The 23,805-nt window shown below is 29.5% G+C and overlaps 2 protein-coding genes across 5 annotated transcripts; both read left to right on the top strand.

The window, feature by feature from the left end:
- The first annotated feature begins 41 nt into the window (after positions 1 to 41).
- LOC111678527 (inactive selenide, water dikinase-like protein) lies at positions 42 to 2,304 on the top strand. The gene has a single exon (XM_023439907.2). The coding sequence runs from the start codon at positions 360 to 362 to the stop codon at positions 1,554 to 1,556; it is 1,197 nt and encodes a 398-aa protein (XP_023295675.1). The 5' UTR covers positions 42 to 359; the 3' UTR covers positions 1,557 to 2,304.
- A 2,938-nt stretch (positions 2,305 to 5,242) lies between these two features.
- LOC111678526 (mucin-5AC) lies at positions 5,243 to 23,272 on the top strand. Of its 4 annotated transcripts, XM_046954276.1 has the most exons (9): positions 5,271 to 5,525; positions 12,313 to 12,457; positions 18,109 to 18,213; positions 20,587 to 20,746; positions 20,826 to 20,850; positions 20,917 to 21,113; positions 21,177 to 22,255; positions 22,327 to 22,518; positions 22,574 to 23,272. In XM_046954276.1, the coding sequence occupies exons 3-9, from the start codon at positions 18,139 to 18,141 to the stop codon at positions 22,706 to 22,708; spliced, it is 1,863 nt and encodes a 620-aa protein (XP_046810232.1). In that variant the 5' UTR covers positions 5,271 to 5,525; positions 12,313 to 12,457; positions 18,109 to 18,138; the 3' UTR covers positions 22,709 to 23,272. The 4 variants fall into 4 exon arrangements, with proteins under 4 accessions (XP_023295672.2, XP_046810232.1, XP_023295670.2 ...); XM_023439904.2 differs by lacking the exon at positions 12,313 to 12,457 and having other exon boundaries at positions 5,243 to 5,369; XM_023439902.2 differs by lacking the exon at positions 12,313 to 12,457.
- The last annotated feature ends 533 nt before the right edge of the window (positions 23,273 to 23,805 follow it).

The following is a 23,805-nucleotide window of genomic DNA, read 5'->3' as shown; positions in this document are numbered from 1 at the left end:
TGCTTAAACAACCAATCGGCGAGCTCGCTTCGCACACTCTGACAATTGTTGAAGAAAAATTCGTATACATGTACGGATTTGTGGCATGGTGTTAGTGCAAAGGGAGAACGCGATTTTATTTGCCTTACTACAAGAAATTTGTTCAATACGGCCGCCATAACTAATTTGAGTTTTGTACAAAATAGTTGCAAACTGTTAGAAAAATTACCAACTTCTAATTCAAATTATTTTATCAGACAGAGAAAAAATTAATTAATTTATAATTACAATACAAAAACAAAGAACAATTGCAAAAGTGCAAACCTAATATAGTGTGTGTTTCAATAAAAAAAAACGAGGAAAAAAAGTACAATCGAACAATGAGTTACTCTGCCGATGTATTGAATTCTGCTCATCTTGAACTTCAAGGTGGCAATGGTGCTGAATTACGTCGTCCCTTCGACCCCACGGCTCATGATTTGGAGTCTACATTCCGTTTGACAAGGTTTGCCGACCTCAAGGGTCGCGGCTGCAAAGTTCCCCAGGAGGTATTGGGTAAATTGGTCTCAGCCTTACAGCAAGATTATTCATTGCAAGACCAAGATGCTCAGTTCATGAATATGGCAATACCACGCATTGGTATTGGTCTAGATTGTTCTGTGATACCTTTGCGCCATGGTGGCCTGTGTTTAGTACAAACAACTGACTTTTTCTATCCCATCGTTGATGACCCCTACATGATGGGCAAGATAGCGTGTGCTAATGTTTTGAGTGATTTATATGCCATGGGTGTTACGGACTGTGATAATATGTTAATGTTGTTGGCGGTCAGCACCAAAATGACCGAAAAGGAACGTGATGTTGTTATACCTCTAATTATGCGCGGCTTTAAGGACTCTGCTCTCGAGGCTGGTACTACAGTGACTGGTGGCCAAAGTGTGGTCAACCCCTGGTGTACCATTGGTGGGGTGGCCTCTACCATTTGCCAACCCAACGAATACATAGTACCCGACAATGCTGTAGTGGGTGATGTTTTGGTCTTGACCAAACCCTTGGGTACTCAGGTGGCGGTCAACGCCCATCAGTGGCTGGATCAACCAGAACGTTGGAATCGCATTAAGCTGGTTGTTTCCGAAGAAGATGTACGCAAGGCCTATCATCGTGCCATGAACTCTATGGCTCGTCTTAATCGTGTTGCTGCTCGTCTCATGCATAAATACAATGCTCATGGTGCTACTGACATCACTGGATTTGGTCTTTTGGGTCATGCCCAAACTTTGGCCTCGCATCAAAAGAAGGATGTTTCATTTGTCATTCACAATCTTCCTGTCATTTCAAAAATGGCTGCTGTGGCCAAAGCCTGTGGTAATATGTTCCAACTTTTACAAGGTCATTCAGCCGAAACCTCTGGAGGTCTGCTTATCTGCTTACCACGTGAACAAGCTGCAGCCTACTGCAAAGACATCGAAAAACAAGAGGGCTACCAGGCCTGGATCATCGGTATTGTTGAGAAGGGCAACAAGACTGCCCGTATCATTGACAAACCCCGTGTCATTGAAGTGCCCGCCAAGGATTAAGTTGTCATTCTGGAGTGCTACTGGAGTGCAGCTTTATTCAATTTATGTAAATCTTTATTATCACTTATTATTCGGTTTAATTTTATTCCTCAAGGGGGACTTTTTTGTTTTTTTTTTTTCTTCAAGTGTAACAGAAATTTTGACAAAATTGATTTAAAACAACATTTGTTGTTGCATTGGCATTAAACACTAAAGTTCATGTGACTTCATACTCCATAATTTATGTTCTTTTTTCTTTATAATTTTATTACATTCATTTTAAAAAAATTAATGTAAATTCGTAAATATCATTTTATGAAGCTGTTAATTAATAAGATTTTTAAGTTTTTATTAAGTTCTACTTATAATTTTTGCCTAAAATTATCATTCTTTTTTCTCTGTTTGGTGTAACATAATATATCTCGTATGACTAAAAATTAGCTATAATACTTTTAATTGGCCAAATTGTGTACTTCCTTAATGCATTTTACTCTTAGTTTATCGCCCCCCTACCCCCTTAACATTTTGTGTTAAACAAATATTTTACCACAGACGCACAACAAGAATCAGAAATTAATTTTGCACTTTATACATATAAATTTTATTTCCTTCTTTTTTTGGATTAGTTTAAAATTTAACTTGTATTCTTAATCGTACGTATCGTATGCATTTTATTCAATTAAATATAAATAAAGATATTTTATAAATAAATAAAAAAACTTGATGCAGCACAACACAGGTGGCTGTGTGGTGTCAGTAAAAAACAAAAGATGTTGTGTTTGTTATTTATGTTAGGGTTAGACATTTTAGTTGCATGAACTATGAACTTTATTGTTTACATTACATATTTATAATGTTTAAAATTCAAGGACATTGAAACATTGGCTATAACGGTATAAAGTTTTACTGATGTATAATCCTATAGCCTTATACGTTTTAATATTACCATCGTTATGCACCAATATTTTTTATTTTTGAGGATAATACAATAATTTTTATAAGGACATCTTTTCAAAATCTTCTAAACTTCAAAAAATCTAAAAAAGTAACTAACACAAAACAATAAAGTCATTTATTGATACAGAACGAAATTTCTCCCAGTCAAAGAACATAATGTTATGCTGACTAAACAGTTCCTCCTGGGATGTCACCGGAGGAGTCATCCCAACTTTAACATCGCACAGTTTGATGCTCCCCAGAGGCATGTCAGAAAGAACATTCGTGTATATAAAGAGAGCATACGAAGTTATGTTCAGGATCCCTTAGATCGGAATTCGTATACAGCAGCTTTGAACGACATTCACAGAGACGTCATCAATACCGCGGTTTCAGTTTGAATGTCGTTCATGAAGGTCGCCCATCGCCCATAGCAGAAATAGAGAGGAAGGCACAACTGAGATCGGAATGGACCAACAGGCACAACACCCCAATACATGACCAGCTTGTGGACAGGGTCCTCATGATATCCACAACATATTCAACTGTCCAGCCCATCCTACTTCACTTAGTCCAATGGATTTATGGACTAACCTTATTGAAGTAGTCCAATTTCTTGGCTTGGACCTAAATATAGAACCCCCGGATTAAAAATTGTATAGGTTAAGCTGTTACAACAACAACACCAACATAAAGTCGTTCAATAGTTATCGAACTAGATCTTCTTGTTATTGTGACCAAATGGGAAAAAGAGAAAAGTTCAAGTACATATTAAACAAAATGGGTAACAGATCTTAATGCGACATGATCTGAGGTCGATAAAAAATCTTGTTAAAAATTGAATTACATAAACAAAAGGTAAGTTCAATAAAAGCTTCTAAAAGGTGTTAAATGTAAACCCAATTAAACTGTTTTTTTTTACTTAGTTAAAAATTTTGTGTAATTTTGGCTCAATACTAATAGTTAATAATTTTAATTTGTGAATCACTTTCAAAACTTAAACCTTTTAAATTTTAAAATTCCATATACATACAAATCTTTAACATATTAAGCTTATTTGATTACAGCAATAGAATTTTTCTACGTAAAATCAGTTAATCAGACATTGCCTCATAACCACCCACGTATAAAAATTTGCATCTGCATTGAAATCAATACTTACTTTCAAACATTTTATAAAATCATAAAATTCAGATGCAAAGTGGTTTTTTTAAAAGAGTTTTTTTTGTAAATAAGAGATTATTACTAACAGATCATCAAAATATCAATAGTTGTAAAGAGAATCTAAACAAAAAGCTTTTAATAAAAGCTATTTTGTTTTTTGCCTGTACATTTTCCTATGAGATGAAATACAAAAACATGCTGGCATCCATAATGTAAATACAACAAGTGTTAAAACAACAGAAGAGTCATTAGATACATTTTTTTGTAGTATTTCGTTGTATGTATCTTGTGGATTCAATATGTTCTCTGTAAACAAAATGACTTTTTTTTTGTTTATTTTATACTTAATGTGTGAGTTTGTATTTTTGCTAATCGTGTGTGTATATAGGTATGTATGTATAGTGTGTGTTAAAAAAGTCAACCAACTGGCCTGTCTTTTTTTTCAGCAGGGATGTGAAATTTACGGTTTTCTTTGAAAATTTAATATTGAAAAATTTTCTGTGCAACATTTTCAAATATTTAACGAATTCCATACAAAATTTCAATGTTAAACTCCTATGTGCACTCTACATTATATAATGCTTTTGATAACGAATAGTTTTCTTTAGAAATGTTGCTTTTTATAGAAAACTTTAGATATTGAATAAATTTCTTTAGAAAAATTTAGTTTTCAAATAGTTTTCTATATAAAGCTATTAATATCGTATAGTATTATGCATAAAGCTTCGCATATTAAAAAGTTTTCTATATCAAATAGTTTTCAGCAAAAAACATTTGATATCGTTTGATATAGAAAACCTTTGTTTTTAAAATAGTTTTTTATATAAAGTTTTAAATGTCGAATAGCTTTCTATATAAAGCTTTTGATATCGTATAGCTTTCTAGGGAAATCTTTTGATATAGATTAGTTTTCTAGGGAAATCTTTTGATATAGATTAGTTTTCTATAATAACTATCTATCTATCTATCTATCTATCTATCTATCTATCTATCTATCTATCTATCTATCTATCTATCTATCTATCTATCTCTCTATCTATCTATCTATCTATCTATCTATCTATCTATCTATCTATCTATCTATCTATCTATCTATCTATAGATCTATATATCTATCTATCTATCTATCTATCTATCTATCTATCTATCTATCTATCTATCTATCTATCTATCTATCTATCTATCTATCTATCTATCTATCTATCTATCTATCTATCTCTCTATCTATCTATCTATATATTTATCTATCTATCTATTTATCTATCTATCTATCTATCTATCTATCTATCTATCTATCTATCTATCTATCTATCTATCTATCTATCTATCTATCTATCTATCTATCTATCTACCTATCTATCTATCTATCTATCTATCTATCTATCTATCTATCTATCTATCTATCTATCTAACTATCTTCAAAAAATCTACTAAAAAGTACATATTCCCTTTGATTAATCTCTGCAGCACAATTTGCACGATCACAAACTCATTTTCACATCTCTGCCATTTCAAATGAATATCTCTTAGCTAGCTGTCTGCGTAGCTAGATTTATGTCTGTCTGTCTAACTGGCAGATTGCTGGTGGCAGGCGCCTTAGCTTTAACAACTTTAAGAGACGACCACAATTGTTAGTATAGATCTGACTTTTGGAGCGTTATAGTGCTCGCGAACACGCATAGAAAACTAAATTTTTCTAAAACGAATATAAACGAAATATAAAAGCTTTTTTTGGTATATAATTTTTTAAAATATTTTTTTGCTAGTGAGCTACATTTAAATAGCCAAAACGAATTTGTTTATAGAGTAAAACAAAAACAAAAAAATTCAAAAATAAAAAAAACTATAGCAAGAAGCAACAACAAATACATTTGGTTAAAAAACAAAAAAGTATGTAAAAATAAATTTTGACAAAATGTTAATAAAGAAGCGAATAAATCCATAAAAATTTTTTTTAATTAATTGAAATGAAATAATAAAAAAAGATAAAATTAATAAAAAAAAGAAAAATTGGCACATTTTAATAAAGAAAAGAGAAAGAAAGGTTTATTGTGCGGGTATCTTTGAAAAAAAACATTGCTGTTGTATTGAATGTTAAATTTAACAAAACTATTTGACGTTTGAAATTTGAAATAGAAACTTAAATAATAGAAGCAAAAATTGCAAAAAAAAAATAAAATAAAACGTGTTTGCCATACAAACTAACGTATCATACTAACTAAACAACATCATTGTAAGCGTCATTATTACCTTCACACAGAGCATGATCATGATCATTTTAACTCATCAGTGTATATTATAAAACGTTTTATAAATATTTTGTAAAAATAAATAAATATACAAAACAACAAGTACCTAGTGCGTAATACTAAATATGTTCAAACATATATCGGTCGAAAACTTTAAAACAAGTAATTGATAGTGTCTGTATGTAATAGTTTAAAAGAGACTATACAAAACAAATGACAAACGTGTCTAAAAAACTATTAGAAAAACTGTAGGTTTAACCTGACAAACTTTTTTTTTTTGTATTATTTTGGGTGTAAATAATTAAAAAAATAAAAAAAAATCTAAATATGCGTAGTCCGCATGAATCATGATTCTATTCTAATTTAATTTAAACAAGAAAAAAAAACATAAAAATTAACAGGAAAATAAAAAAAATATATACATATGTACAGATGTCTGTATAAAATAACAAGAAGCAAAATCTCTTGCTACAAGTGGCAGTGAACTAATTTAAAACTTTGCCAAAAAAAAAAAAACTGAAAATAAATTAACAAAAAGTAAAATTGTATATAAATTAATGAAAAGAATAAACACTCACTCATACTCTTTTACAAAGAAACATTTTAAATACATACAAACATATATACATATGTCTGAATGTACATTTATAAATGTAGAATAATTAAAATTTTTTTAATATTCCTGAGTATTTTTAATGTTTTTAAATACTATACAAAAAGTGTATTTTTTCACATTTGTTGTTTTATTATTTTTACTCTAGAATTATTATTTATTTTTATTATTTTTTTTTTTTTGCTCATTAACGTGTTTTTTTTTTGTCTATAATATTTTCGAAATAAACAACAGCGAAATTTTTACAGTGTATGACATCATTATTTGGACAATACATTAGAATATAAATTCAACATACATTTCGCATTTCCTCTAAACAAAATCCAGCAAGTTTAATAAACAAGCAAAAAAAAAAAACTTTAATGCAAAAACTTTTAAATACATATACACACATTCAATGAAATAAAACCTGTCTTTCTTTATCAATTTTATCTAAACAAAATAAAAAAAAAAAACAGTCAAGTCCGCAAAACCCAACAATCATCATCTAATGCTGCAAAAATGTTGTTTATAATCAAGAAAAAGAATAATAATAAATAAGCAACAAAATCAAAATTTTTCAAAAAAAAAAATCTAGCAGCAGTAATCTATATCACTAAGGGCGGGTTTTTCAGATAAAAATAATCTTCCTTCTTTAGTTAAACCTAGTTTAATATATGTTTTGTGTTTTTCAGTAAACAGTAACGTTACATGTAATCTTAGTTTAACTGAGTGTAATTGACCAATTAAACTCAAGTTATAAGTGAGAAAACACAATTAGCAAAAACAATAAAACAATGATTTCGGAAGAACAAAAACATAATATTTTAAGTAAATTGCAATTTTCTGATTTGTTTTGTTTTATTTATTATTGTTTTAAATGTTTATTTCACATTTTTCCAAAATTTTCCATTTTACAAAAAAACAGCTGTTCATTGTTTATGTTTTTGAGTGAAAAGTTGGCAATACTAATAAAGTTAACTGAGCTTAAATCAAAAACTGAAAAACACAATCATCGGTTAAAGTCCGCCTAAATTTGTTTCGAGTTTAATCTAACAGCAAGTTAAGCCTAGTTTAACTGATGAGTAAGAAACCCGCCCTAAGAAATTAAAAAAACAACAACTTATTAACCCCTTAGGGCCACATAATTAATTGTATGGTATTTTCAAAAACAAATATCACGCCAATTTCATTAACATCAAAATGCCAATATTAATAATGCTTAATATTTTTATATAAATTTTGTTTAATCTTATGGAAAGAAATATCACCTCCATTATAGTTATAATTATTGTTATTCTTTATAGGATATCGTGTTTCTCCACCCAATTTTAATTGCATACAACAAAATCCAAAAGCAATAACAATTTTTAACTCAAATTAACTTTTGATATATAAATAATGACAAGCAAAAAAAAGTTTAAACTTTTTACTTTTGAAAGGTTTTTTGAAGGCCCCAGATCAGAGTCATTAATCAAATATATACTCACAATCATAAATTTTGCTACTGATCAGCGTTCTAGTCTGATATTGTAAATGGTCAGGTCCACATTAGGAAACTTTTTTTTGCGAAACATTTGATTTTGCGTGAGAGAATGAATATCATTCATCTCTCTCGCGGTACGAAGTTTACCGTACTCGGAAACAATGTTTTTTATGAAGAATATTGCCTTTTGCCTTACGTACCTAGATTTTAAATAGTTTTTATATAAAGCCTAATTCAAAAAAATTGTGCTACTACTATAGACAAAGTCCAAGCGATCTTTTGAAGAGGCTTTAATTTGAAGGTTTTGAAGTTAATATGACTACTGCGATTTTAACATAATGTTAAATTTGATGATCCAGAAAAACTTTCGTTTCTTCAGGAATTTCTTCTTTTTAAACAAGATTTCTTTATCCAGAGTTGACGATAACCCGTCTGAGCTGTTATTAGACTTTCAAGTAGAGAACTGAATAGCTATTTAATGATTTTTTCTGAAGCTCGAACTCATAAATAATGGAGGTCAGTAGTAGCGATTTGCATGGATCGCAAATACAGATGGAAATGTTAAGTAAGCTTTTCGGCTATGGTCGTATGAAACGAATAAGAACAAGAACAGTCGTGGTTTTTAAAGCATCAATCAGCATTAAGTTCATATGCCCTTTAAAAGAAAAAAATCGATAGATAACAAATCGCATTACCTTCAATGCCAATTGACAACTCGAATTTCCGAAATATCATCATGATAATTTCCTAGAGTATATCGATCATAAATTTTAAAAAATTAAACGCGGTATGATAGTTCCTTACGGAGGCTTGGGCCTTGCTTAAAGTAATAATTTACCATATTGACATGTCTCGCTGTAATAATCAAAATCATCGAATCAGATTTTGATCGATTTAGATCGGTGGCCTAGGTCTTGCAAATGGAACGATCGAAATCGATCGAAAGATTTTTATGGAAATCGATGTTGTAATTTTGAAAATATTTTAGTTTCAATTAATAAAACCTTTCAAAATTAACTATTGACTTTTCCATGCAATGCTAAAGATAGTGTGCACGACAAAATTTAATTAAAAATGTTGTTTGAGACAAACAAATTTAACTGCATTTAAAGTTTTCAATCTTTTTGTTATTAATAAAAATTAACAATAATTTTAAATTGTCATCTTAAATTTATTAAAAATAAATTGACATCATAGCTTATGATATTTTTTCCAATTTTTTTTTCCCACTTGTGTCCTTGAAATTTTGTTTCTTTTTTATTTTGTTTCGTTAAAAAAAAGTATGACGTATTAAAATAAGCAAAAAGTACAATAAATGAAATCATTTTTAATATGATTAATTATAGACTTTGTTTAAATTAAAAGGAAATAAATATAAATTCTAACAAAAGCGTATGAACAAATTTACATTTCAAATTATTATTAACATTCCAATAAATTGTTAGCCCACTGTAAAAAAAAGATCATTGAATACTTTTTTTATTTCAAATAAATTTCTATTTACGAACACTATAAAAGTAAAATGATACAATAAAATAAACCATAAATTAAAAGCAAAAAAAAAACTAGTAATAACTATTTAAAAAAACTAATATTTGCTTTAAAAAAATCATACATACATAAATAATTTTACAAAAAAGAAAACAAATCAACAAAAACGGGTTTAACATATTTCATACATTTTTGTATATTTTGGCACCCACTGAAACCCACATTTTTCTATATTTTGCCTTAACGAAAAAAAACAAACTTTAAATAAAAAGTAAATTATTAAGCAAAATAAACATGTTTATCATGACGAGATATATTCGCCTACAAACAATTACCTAAATCCGATTTAAATCACAAAATTAAAGATGCTAGAACGAACGGTTTAGCTAATATTTTTAAATAAAAACAAGTAATATTTCTATATTCGGCTGTGACGAATCTTATATACCCTTCACCAAGTATGTTTTAAAAAACTCACAAACAAATATAAACTATAGCAGAAAGAAATATTAACCGTTGAACTTTAATACCACCGTCAAACTGTATTACCACCCTCAAACAAATATCAGTTGTATTACCAACATATTACTGCTTTATCTCCTTGTTCTTGTTATACCCACTTACCTTCGTGAGAACAGAACAGCATGCAAATATACAAAAAAAAAAAAATACACAGCTGAATAAAACCAAATACATCTCCACACGCACATGTACATCTTTATCCAATTCACAGTGTTGTTGTTGCTTTTTTAACAAAGCATGAAAAAATGTGGCTTTTTTGATGAAATTGTCTTGGATTTTTGCTCATATCTCCCTTATTTATTTGCTGATTTTAAAATCAGCAATCTTCTCGAAAGCATGTCTAACTGAATTATTGAATACTCGGATCTCGCCGATAGTTGGGGACCTCTAAAAACTGATTTCAACAGACAGACAGTCGGACTTGGCTTAATCGACTCCGTTATATATAAGGATCCAGAATATATATACTTAATAGGGTCAGAAAATTATATTATAGAAATAACAAACGGAATGACAAACTTATATATGTCCTACTCACGAAGGTGAAGGGTATAAAAACACGTAAATAAACATTAAAACTTAAATTTGCTAAAAAAACACCTTCACATGTGTTTTATTCATTTTGCCTTAATTTAAGACAAAATGTCTATGACTCTATAAATATTTAACAAAATGTTTGTTTTTTCTATCTATTTACATAAATTCATATTCTCGATTTTTTTTTGTCCAGTGTCAATATAGTGTTCATTTCTATATTGTTTTGATTTGGAAAGTAAAAAACTTTGAAAATTTATTTTAACTTACACACATGTGTTTTTCTTTTTACAAAATTTTTGCTAAATTTTTTATTTAGTTGCAAGAACTTTAAAGTAATTAACTTTACTTGTAACGATCAAATTTAACAAAAGTAATCTTTTTGATTTTCATATACCGAGAGTTTTTTAAATCCGCCTTGACACCAGCACAAAAGTAATATAATCTAACAAAACTTTGTGTAGAAGAGTACGGATGGGAATTTCGTTTAACTTTTTCATGGGATTTAACTACGTAATGAGTGATCGGCCCTTAAGTTTATTCAAAAGATCATTCGTAATTAAGCCACAGTTTATACAGAGGCGTCACGAGAAAAACTATTTCAATGATTTTTTGCTGTATTTTATTTACCTCATCTAACCAAACAATTTTCTAAATCAAACAAAAGATGATTTTAGACTTTTTAAAATGTCAAAAGTGACATCTCTATATACTTTGTGATTCAGCTCTTGGTGAAGGAAGATCGTCGTGTATCATTGTCATTATCTCTTAAGGGTAATCAAACCATCCTTTTTGTTCTGCTTTCGAGAGTTTTAAGTGTTAGTAATTTGAATCAATTTTTTATCAAAATTTTGACGTGTAGCGATATAGCTTTTAGCATTGTACGCATTCAATGCATTCTATGCTTTTGTACTTTAAACTTTTACCATAGAAATACATTGATTCTACTTTTTTGACAGACGCGTAGAATCTCGTGTGAAAACAATCGAGAGGTATAAGGCGTCAAACTCTTCGTGCGATTTGACTTAAGAAAACGCCCATAATATCAAATAACTATTTAGATCGGAAGGAAACTATTACGAAACTAATCTCCTTAATGGGATTCTTGAAAAAGTTTAAAAATTTAATTATAAATCGATTTTATTCTGCATTTTTATAGAGATTCAAAATTTCATTAGAAATTCGAATATTTACTAAAATTTTGTTAAAATCAGAAAATTTATTATATTTTTGGAAATTTTGTTAGAATAGTAAAATTTCACCGGATATTTGAAAATTCGAAATTTCATTCAAAAATCGAAATTTCATTCAAAATTCGAAATTTCATTCAAAAATCGAAATTTCATTCAAAAATTGAAATTTCATTCAATATTCGAAATTTCATTTAAAATTCGTAATTTCATTCAAAATTCGAAATTTCATTCAAAATTTTATATTAATTTAATATTTAACTAGAAATTCGAAATTTTTTTTCGAAAAAAACTATTTAAACTTGTGAAATTTTTTGTTTGAAATCTGAAGTTTAAAGAAATTTTGAAGTTTTTAGAATCTGAAGTTGAAATATTAAAATTTCAATAGATATTCTGAATTCAAAGTTTCAACTGATTTTTGTATCCATAATTCGAAATTTAATTAAAATTTTTCTTGGAAATTTCATTATTTTTTTAATTTAATTACTACAAATAAAAGAATTCACTAATAAAGTTCCTTCCTTTAAACTTCTGAACACAAAGAATGTTTATTTTTATTGGGGCTTTTTTCATCTTATATTTGCTAAATGCGATTTTTTTTTTATTTTGGAAGAATCAACATTTGTTTTCATCAGAAACATCAGAAACATCTCTGAAAAAAAATCTCACTTGTTTGTTGTTGTTGTTGGTTTTAGCTGTGGACGATGGGCTACTGGCGTTTATTATGATGACGATGAGATCATTTCATTTGACTTTGGGTATGCAAAAAATATAAAATTAAAAAAATAAAAAAAAAACATTAAAAAAAGCGAAATTATATATATAAAACAACAACAATGAAACACATTCAAAGTCTCGCCCGCTCTCACAACAAAAAAAACGGAAAAAAATTGAAATAAAATCAAACTAAACAGTATTGAAATTTGTGTTTGCTGTTGTATTTCGAGGTGTTTTTCGGTAGAGGCAAATAAAAATTTGTTATTTTCATACAGTACGTTCACAATACTTGTCTAGCTAGTTGTAGTAGCATCATCATTATCATCGCCAACAGACTTCATTCAATCCAGTTTTGAAAATTATTGTTATTTTGTTTTTCACTTCTTACACCCCACATTCCAAATTCGCACGTGAGTGGGATATACAAACACACAAATATTTATATCTCTGTGTAAAATAAAAAAAAGATACTAAGAATAAAGTAGAACGAAGAAAACAAATATTTGTGATCATCTAAATAAATTTATTTAAATCAACAAAAATAAATAAATAAAAATGATTTCATTAGTTTAACTAAATTAAATTAAAAACTTAAAAATAACTTATTAAATAAATATTAATAATAAAACAAGAATGTGTTACTGTTAACTACTCCATAAGAATTCAATCCATTAACTGAAAATTGAAAAAAAAATTGTGTGATATACTAGTAGGCGTTTAGTGATCTAATTTTATTTAAACTTAAACTATTGATTAATATAATTTTTTACAAAAATTTCTTAATTACATAAAAGTTTTATTTTCAATAAGCTAAAAACTGTAAAATGTTGAAAGTGTTTAAATTTTTTAAAATGAACATCAAAACCAGATGTTCCCTAAATTTGAATTTTCCATAAAAATTTAATCTGTTTATATTTGAAAATTATGACATATTTTCAAATACATAACAAGTTTCCAAAAAAAAACGAGCAAATTATATAAACTTTAACACATTTTTATTAAGAAATTCGAAGAATTAATTGATCATTTTACAAATTAGATCTATTAAAAAAAAAAATATGTGAAATTCTATTACTCCACATAAAATTGTGCATATTTTTAATATCATGGACTCAAAAAAACATGCAAACACACGCTGCTTTTTCATCTTTACTTGAGAACAATATTGATCTATTGATCTATGAAAATGATTCATGTGTATTTGATCAAATAAAGATTTTTCATGCATATTTCAATTTGCATTTATTGGGAACGTGCGAAATATTTTCAATTTCCTTATTAAGTGATATTAATATATTGAGAGCATTCCATACAATTAACATCTTATTAATTCGGTAAAGTTTTCTGAACTCTCGGGAAAAAGAAAGTGGTTAAGAAGTTTTTAGAATGCTATTAAATATAATATGTATTGGTTAAAGATCTTCAATGTTTATAAAATATAAATAAATAGAAATAATTGTCCATTTAATGATCCCTCATTTGACCAACAACAGTTTCTGTCTAAGTTTAGTGCAAAGCTTAAAAATTCTTATAATTAAGTCGGGTTTCTTATTACTCAGTTAAACTAGGTTTAACTTGTTCCAAACAAATTTAGGCGGATTTTAAGTAAAGATTGTGTTTTTAAGTTATTGATTTACGATCAGTTAACTTTGTGTTTAGTTAGTTAGTTAATTGGAAAATATCTTTTGTATGTTACTATCCGATTATATTTAATGGAGTTTTGGGAGTTTCTTCCAGAAGCGAGTGGTGTATGGGTAACATACCAAGCGAATACACCACCAAAATCTTTACAGATGGTTCTAAAATGAACTATGATCGTGGTTCCAGTGCCTTCTGTGAAGACGCTGGGTTAAGTTTATCTCACCGTCTTCCGTGTATTTCAAGCAGAAATATTCGCGGCAACATAGGAATTTTTGTCTATAGTCCACCGACACTTCTCTCACTAAATTCTTATACTATCACTTCCCTACTAGTTAGACAATGCAATACAGATCTATCAAGGCTGGGTCGTCTAGGACTTACAAGAACGGAATCTGCTCTTGATATCTCCAACGCCGTTGCAGTAGCAACCAGTAGCAAGGTTTTATCAAGAGTAGTATCCTCAGATTCTATCTTTAAAATGCTGAATTAGGTAGTTACCAAGAGTTACAAAGAATTTGAAGTTACCAAGAAGTTGTGGCCCTACATGAATGAGAAGTTGTGGCCCTCCTTGAATGAGAAACGCAGAAGTCACCTTATAAACCAAAGTAGACGGGATATATCGAGATTAATAGCAGTAATAACAGGACACTAAGTGCTAGGCAGACATGCAAGTAGGCTTGGGCTTCGATGAACACTGTCGCAGTTGCAAAGACAGGGAAAAGAAGGGGACGGTCTTCCATCTTCTCTGCTAATGCCTTGGAAGTTACTTTATATCTAGCCCTAGTGAGATATCTGAAACTAAGCTTAATGATATCCTAAGATTTCTCACTTCTACAGGCTGGATCTAATACTATAAAATACTACATCAAACGAGTGGAGTGGTCCGGTAAAAACTTGACTATTCGCACGCACTGAACTACCACGTTAAGTGAGAGAGAAAGAATATCATTCATCTCTCTTGTAGTACAGAGTTTCTCGTACTCTGAGACTTTGTTGGTTTTGTTATTCTTCTCATTCGTATAACAACAAATCAATGCAATTAATACGTACAAATGTTTCTATCTGTAGACATTAAGGAAACTTCAAAAGAGAATTAAGAAAAAATTTCTGTGGACTAGGTCTAACCAACCATGTTACTATGTTTGTATTTATATTATTCAAAAAAAAAAATATAAATTGGAGCTAAAAGCCACAAATTTAGTCTAAAACCACAAACTTTTCTATTTCAAAACTTTAGTAGAAAACAAAATTTTCCTAAAACCATAAATTTTAATATCTGTTTTTTTTTTAAATATTTTTATATACCGTTAAAATGCGCTACAGCTGTGCAAAAATATATTTTTAAAAGAAAATAACTTTTTTCGAATATTTAAATCGCCCTCAAATGCACTGAAATTCGTTCTGCTTTTGTTTTTGATTTCTTTACTAATTTGTATTGTGTTTTCATTGAATTATAAAATTATTTTTAGATTTAAAAAAAAATAAGTAAAAAATTTAAATAAAACGTATTCTCTTAACTGCTGTTGTCTATATGTATATTGCAAACATTTAAATTGGAAACAAAAACAAGTGTAAAAATCTATGGACAAATACGACTATAAAATGCTGTATAATAGTGACCATAGATCGCTTCAGTAGGTCTTTTATTCACAATGTTATTAAAGCCAAGAAATTGTTTAACCAAATCAAGACCTTTATCGGAATGTATGCGGCAATGAGTGATCTCCTAATGGTATTATTCTGATATTCAGCGAAAATCACAATGTCTTTGAAAATAATATGTCTATCTACCACATACAAACAACATTCTATAGATCTAGAATATATTTTAATGAGTTTCTGACAATACTTTGGAAAGGCCGTTTAGAAAATTTCAGATCAATACTTTGATTGGAACAAGTCTTCCAAATATTGTCAAATTTGGAAACTTTTTATTTGTTACATTTAGGGCGAGTTTTTTACTCATCAGTTAAATTAGGCTTAACTTGCTGTTAGATTAAACTCGGAACAAATAAAGTCCGCCTAACTTTAACCGATAAAGATAATCTTCATTCTTTGGTTAAACCTGGTTTAATATATGTTTCGTGTTTTTCAGTTATCAGTAAAGTTACTTATTATCTTAGTTTAACTGAGTGTAATTGGCCAATTAAACTCAAGTTATAAGTGAGAAAACACAATTAACAATTACAATAAAACAATGATTTCGGAAGAACAAAAACATAATATTTTAAGTAAATTGCAATTTTCTGGTTTGTTTTGTTTCATTAATTATTGTTTTAAATGTTTATTTCACATTTTTCCAAAATTTTCCATTTTACAAAAGTATTGTTTGCAAAAACCAGCTGTTCATTGTTTAGGTTTTTGAGTGAGAACTTGGTATTACTAACAAAGTTAACTGAGCTTAAATCTAAAACTGAAAAACACAATTATCGGTTAAAGTCCGCCTAAATTTGTTCCGAGTTTAATCTAACAGCAAGTTAAGCCTAGTTTAACTGATAAATAAGAAACCCGCCCTAAGTAACTTTATAGATAACTGAAAAACACGAAACATATATTAAACCAGGTTTAACCAAAGAATGAAGATTATCTTTATCCGAAAAACTCGCCCTTAATTATTTAGTCTGCAATATTACTATGGGTTTCTAAGAGTCTCCAATACTATATTTTAGAACTTTCAATCTGTAACATAGAGGGACCCTAACGATAAGAATATTAGGGAATAATTGATCTAAAACCTCAATAAATTCAGACAAATTGAAATAGTTTACTAATCTAACAACAATAGAATTACACCAATGGTAGGGTATTTATTGAACACAAAGCCACCTTACTTGTTCGTTCATTCAATAGCCATATGTTCGTTCGGTCCGGTCGTTCAATGAAGTTTGATCTAATGAAAACTGATCGTTAATGAACGCACAAGTATGAATATTTATTATTGTTGTTGTTGTGTTTTTTTGGTTTTACAATTTTGTACAAAGTAAAATTTATTTGTATCTCCCTCCGTCCGTATGCGTATGTCGTCTGTCAAATAGTTTGTTTTTATGAAATAATTATAAAAAAATTCAGGGGCAAATACGGTCATCAGCATATTTGTACAGTGAAAACTTTTTTATGATTATGAATATTTTATCGTAAATGTATGATCAATTATTATGGAACTGAATAAATATGAATGAATAAATAAGTTAATTATTATTGTATGACAGTCGGGGCACACTTTTATTACTTGGAACTCAACCACACACTATTCAAAAAAAAAAGCGATAATAAACCTGGTGCTTTCAATTCGTGGCTAAAATTGTATTTACATTAATAAAATTTTTGATTTATTAAATATTGTCAACGGGGAGAGGAAGACATGAATAATATTTTCATTTTAAGATTTTTATCACATACAATGTGTCACACAAGAGAGTTAGAGCAGCCATTTGGATGATGTGATCGGTTTTGTTTATTATTACTTTTTTTTACATAAAAGGAAGATTTATAGGCTGACCTTGAAAAAAATTAAAAAAAAACTTTATGCTCAATGGAAAATACACTTAGCAAAAATGCTTTCAAATATTATTTGCTCTTTAAATTAATTTTTTTTTAAATTGTATAAAAAGAAAAAATAATGATCGAATAACCACTTACACTACTTGTACAAGAGCCTTAACCCAATTCATCTTAATTTTTTTTTTTTTAAACCATATTCCCTTTAAACAGTTTTAGTACCATACAAGTGCAAGAAATTTCGAGGTCAAAAACAATTTTTTTTATATAAATTTAAAAATATATCCAAAATATAAACAATGACTAATTTTGGCATTGATTTTTGTTGTTGTTTTTGTTGTTGTTGTTGTTGTTGTATAATCACAACGAGAGAGAAAAAAAACTAGATTCCTTGGAAAATAAATAAACAATCATCAGAAATTACATGAAATGTACAATAAAATTAAGAAATCATGTTGTTTAATAAAAAATGACTTCATTTCAATTAAAATAATAAAAAAGTAAGCTAAATATAATATAGTTTTATTAAAATGTGTATGTGTGTTTTTTACAGGAACCCAGCATTTTTTTTTCAATATAAATAATGCAGTATAGCAGCCGTTCTGAAAATTATTCATCCTCTTTAAGAGATTCACCTTCAAAATGGGGAAGTGGCAAGGTAAGTTATATGAAATAAACGTTAAAAAATAATAATGATGCGCAATGTTGATCAAGTAGAACTATATATATTTTATAGTAGAACTATATATATTTTATAGGTTTATTTTTTTTTTATAAAAAAGTAAAATTTTTTCTCAAAAAAGTACTTTTTTTGCGATTCAAATTAATTAAATTAGCTTTCGCCTTCTTTATTTATTTTCTAGCCAATTGACTGGTCTTTTTACTAGTCTATTGACAAGTCTATGGTTTGATCGTTTGACCAGCCTATGGTCTGATCTGATCTATAGTCTATGTACTTGTCCATAACTAGATGGATTGATAATTTCAATAGTTCATTGATTTGTCTATTGAGTTGACTATTGACCAGACTGTGGATCATCTTATGAACTAGTCTTAAACTAGTCTAACGTCTAGTCTATGAAATAGTTTATAAACTAGTGTATGTAGTAGTCTATGAACTAGTCTTTGAGCTAGTTTCTCTATGAACTAGTCTGTGGATTAGCTTATGGGCTAGTGTTTATGAACTAGTTTGTGAAGTAATCTATGGACTATGAACTAAAAAAAGATCGCTGCAAAACGCGTTATCTTATAACATTCAATATCTATAGAAACTCTTAGGGCGGGTTTTTCCGATAAATATCATCTACAGTCTTTGTTTAAACACAGTTTAATCTATATTTTGCATTTTTAAGTAATCAGTAACGTTACTTAGGGTGGGTTTTTCTAATAAATATAATCTTCATTCATTGATTAAACCTGCTTTTACTATATGTTTTGTGTTTTTCAGTAATAAGTAAAGTTATTTATTATCTAAGTTTAACTGAGTGTAATTGGCCAATTAAGAGCGGGTTTTTGAGTTGGCAATCAAATGCCAATTAATAATCACTGAGCTTAAATCTAAAACTGAAAAACACAAGCATCAGTTAAAGTTCGCCTTAATTTGTTCCGAGTTTAATCTAACAGCAAGTTAAGCCTAGTTTAACTGAGGAGTAAGAAACCCGCCCTTATTATCATAGTTAAACTGAGTGTTATTGTTATATGGAAATGTTAATGTATGTGTTATGTAGAAAGTTAAAACAAATTAAAGTTCGAAATGAGAAAAGAACAAAAAAACAAGTAGGAGAGTATAGTCGGACATGGCCGACCATATAATGCCCTACACCATGAGTATATTTTTAAAATTTTTACTTTTTATAAAATTTTTATTTTTTGTAAAGAAACTTTTATGTTGAATATTACCATAATTCCAAAATATTTAAGCCATTTATTGATAAAAAACTAAAATTTCTAAATAAGGCTTTATGGGCCGATCCTCGGTAAATTTGGGAAAAGGATATATTTCTAAATAACAGTTAGTTTTGTTGAGTTTCATTGCGATACAAAAGGTTACAAGTCAATTTTATACGTTTAAGTCATTTTTTAAGGGGGGTTTGTATGGGGGCTAGGCTCAAATATAGGCCGATCCTTACGAAAATACTTATATAAAACTTATTTGTGCCAATTTTTAGAGAGATAGCAGAATATTTGACGTAATTATAGCATAAAAAGTTCAAATCGGGAGGTACGGTTGTATGGGGGCTAGGTGAAATAATGGACCGATTTCAACCATTTTCAATAGGCTTCGTCCTTGTGCCAAAAAACATGCTTGGTTCAAATTTCATCAAATTATCTTGAAAATTGCGGCCTGTACCTTGCGCACAAGGTTTACATGGACAGTCAGCCAGCCGGACAGACGGACGGACATGTCTTAATCGACTCAAAAAATGATTCTGAATCGATCGGTATACTTTAAGGTGGGTATTGGACCAATATTTTTGTATGTTACAAACATCAGCACAAACGTATAATACCCTCCCCACTATAGTGGTGTAGGGTATAACAAGAACCATAAAAAAACGAATTTAAAAGAAGAAAAACTTAATATTTTATATAAATAGTAATTTTCTGATTTGTTTTATCAATTTTATTATTGTTAAGAACGTTTATTTTAATTTTTCTAAAATTTTTCATTTTACAAAAGTATTATTTGACAAAAACAGTTGTTCATTGTTTATGTTTTTTAACGAAAAGTTGGCAATACTAACAAAGTTAACTGATCTTAAATCCATAACAGAAAAACATAATCATCAGTTAAAGTCCGTCTAAATTTGTTCCGAGTTTAATCTAACAGCAAGTTAAGCTTGGTTTAACTGAGTAGTAAGAAACCTCCCTTTAAAAAGTATTTTATAACCACAACAATAAACCAGAGAACTAGTTCTGGTAGCTGAATCTGAAATAGTTCTGTTAGCACTCCTTCATTTAGAATCTATAATTATAAACCTTTTTTTATACTTTCAAATACTTTATTCTTATTATTTTAACACTTTTTTAGGAAAGCAAAGGCTATGCCTACAAACAAGCTTCATATCAATATTCGACATCGGGCACTAATAACAATTCCTACAGTGATAAATCGTCAGATAAAAATATTGATCAGTTAGATGCTCTATTGGAAGATTTAAAAAATGAACGTGAAATCACCAGAGATAGAGGTATGAAGTCATATTAAAATAGCTTTTAAATATGTATATAATGTTCTAATAATATTTTCTTATAAATTTTATTTTAAAGATCATTCTTTGAATTATAGAACTATGTAAGTAGCACTCAATATTTCTACAACAGAAAGTGTTCCAAATTATTATTATTTTTTTAATTTTAGCGAACGATCCACAAATGAAGATCCTTTAAGTGGTACAGTAACCAAAACAACACGAGTCATTAAAACCTCTAAAAATGCCGTTGGAGGTTTGGATGATGTAGAAATATTGCCATCACCCGACTACAGTACTTTAAGATCAAATAGTGGCTCTTTAATGCGTAATGATTATCAGACCTTGGATAAATCCTATAGCTCAAGTAATTTACTATATTGCTTTACATCCATTTAAAATCTGATTTTAACCTATTACTTAATTATAGAAAATCTTTCGCCCGGTGGAGGAGGTTTTTATGAAACGAAAAAAACCAAAATTTATGAAAGTAATCGTTCATTGAACAAAACCGCCGAACTTGTGCCAGTTGTAGGACCAACAACTGCCACACCAGCTGATATGCAAGAAGATTTTAAAAATATTACCATAAATGAAGATATTCTACCAGTACCCGGTACTAAGGTCACTACCACAGTGCGCACTTATACCTACGAAATACCCGCAAATGGCGTTATAGCCCCACCAGCAGCTACCTCAAATACTTTAAGCCGTAAAAACATTGTCTACAATACGGTGCAAACGAATGAAACTAATAATGTGGTACAACCACATCCCGTACACGCCATACCACAAACTGTAGTCTACAATACGGAAAGTTATTCCACTTTAAATCGGGGCATTGATAAGCCCATTGTGAACAATCAATCGTACGAAGTACGTGAACACTATGAAACGAATACGTTGAGAAACAATACGTTGCCATTGCAGCCAAGAAATCAACAACCGCAATCACCACCAACTGATACCACAATTGTGTATAATATTAATAATACCACAACAACTACTACAGAGCGTCCTGGTTATCCTCACAGTCCAAACCTAAGTCCCAAACCTGTTGCCTACACCACGGGACCACACAGTCCTCAGTCGCCACCACACAGTGGGCCCACTACTCATCGTTACTTTTACAAAGAATCTACCAATACCATCAATACTGTACATGGTGGTCCCGGAGGTCCTGGTGGCAGTCCTGGTGGTCCCCCCAGTGAACCATTGTTGATGACACCTAAAAATGCTACACCTACAACAACAAGACCCGTAGGAAGTTATCCACCAGCTGGTGGTCCAGGTTATCCACCAAATGGCAATCCACCGCCAGGTAGTGTCACCTATCACTACTCTTCGACTACAACTAATACCAATACAAATCGTCGTGGTCCCGATTATGGTACTCCATCACCTCACTCCATGCCCCCAGCGCCTTTCCCCGTCGATGGTGTTGAATATCCAGTTGGCAATGGAAATCCACCACAGCGTGTTGAAGAACTTATGCAATCGTTCGGCAATGTAAGTTTTTGAGTTTTAATAGTAAAAAAAAAATCCCTTTAATAACTATTTCAAAAATCGTCCCTTTTCAGTCTGATGTTGTTGATAGAAAAGATTTAAATACACCACGTAAACGTGAAATTGAAACCGCCGTAGCATCACCAAATCAACAACAAATTGTGCCATCCATTAATAGAGCCGGTAGAGATGTTTACTATCCACCCGGTCATGAAATGATGTTAACCAAACGTGAAGAAATGCATGCTTCTGGCTCACAAGGAGGCGTAAGTTAAAACAATTATTTAAATTCTCATAAATCTAAGGAAATTTTTTTTTCAGGGTCGCTGGGCTAAGGGTTCGGGAATGTATGAATATGAATCTGGTTATAAATCAAAGAGTAAAACTAAAACAAGTGGTGCCATGGTACCCGTCTGCTTGCCACTTTGTTGTGCTATGCCCTGTTCAATTATGTAAAGCCTTGTAGTCTTTATATTATAAATATAAGACTTTGGCTTAAAACTAACAAATAAATGATTATTTTATTTTACTTTTTTTAATTTTAGTCGGCCAATATATATTGTATATATAATAATTGTTATACTGCTATTTTTGTTTTTAATAAATTAACATTTATTTTAATATGAATGTTGACACACGTAATGCTCCATTTTAAATGTTTTACTCTTTTGCTCAAAATGTTAATTTTTTCCTTAAATTTTCCAAAAATAAACTAACTTTTAAGTTTTTTTTTTTAACTTTAAAAAATATGTACTAATTTTTTTATTATTACCCATTGTGTTATAATAAAAAGCGTTAAAATTTTATATTTTAAAACATTTCTGATGTATCGAATATTTAGCTTAAGTTTAATTAATATACAGCTTGTTTTGTAATTTCGAATTTTTAAGTAATAATATTTTAAAAATTACCACTATTTAATACAAAAATAAATACACAAAAAAATATATTGACTGTAACAAATTAATATTGGAAAAAAAATAATAAAATCAAACGCCCCGAGCGTTTCTAACAAACCAATGTGAAGATGACTTTTTTGTAAAATAGATTATTTCTGAAAGTTAAAAAATTAAAAAAATATTTTATTGGGATTCACTTTATCGGTTATTTTACGAGAGGTATTGTTGTAGTCAAGCATTTTACAGAAATGGAGGTCAAACAACTTATTCTGAATATCTTTAAGATATAGAACATTGAACCGCACTAAATCAGAACTAGGGCCGAACTTGAACTGAACTAGATCAAAAATAGAACTGAACTAAAAATTAACTATAATTAAACTAGAACTGAACTAAAAATGAACAATAAATAAATTAGAACTGAAGTAGAACTGAACTAAAACTGAACTAGAACTGAACTAAAACTGAACTAGAACTGATCAGAACTAAAACTGAACTAGAACTGAACTGAACTGAACTAGAACTGAACTGAACTGAACTGAACTAGAACTGAACTGGAACTGAACTGGAACTGAACTAAAACTGAACTAGAACTGAACTAGAACTGAACTAGAACTGAACTAGAACTGAACTAGAACTGAACTAGAACTGAAC

Source organism: Lucilia cuprina, chromosome 6, assembly GCF_022045245.1.
Source record: "Lucilia cuprina isolate Lc7/37 chromosome 6, ASM2204524v1, whole genome shotgun sequence".
NCBI classification, from domain to species: Eukaryota; Metazoa; Arthropoda; class Insecta; order Diptera; family Calliphoridae; genus Lucilia; species Lucilia cuprina.
Note: the sequence above shows the minus strand (reverse complement) of the source record. Positions and strands in the feature narration are given on the sequence as shown.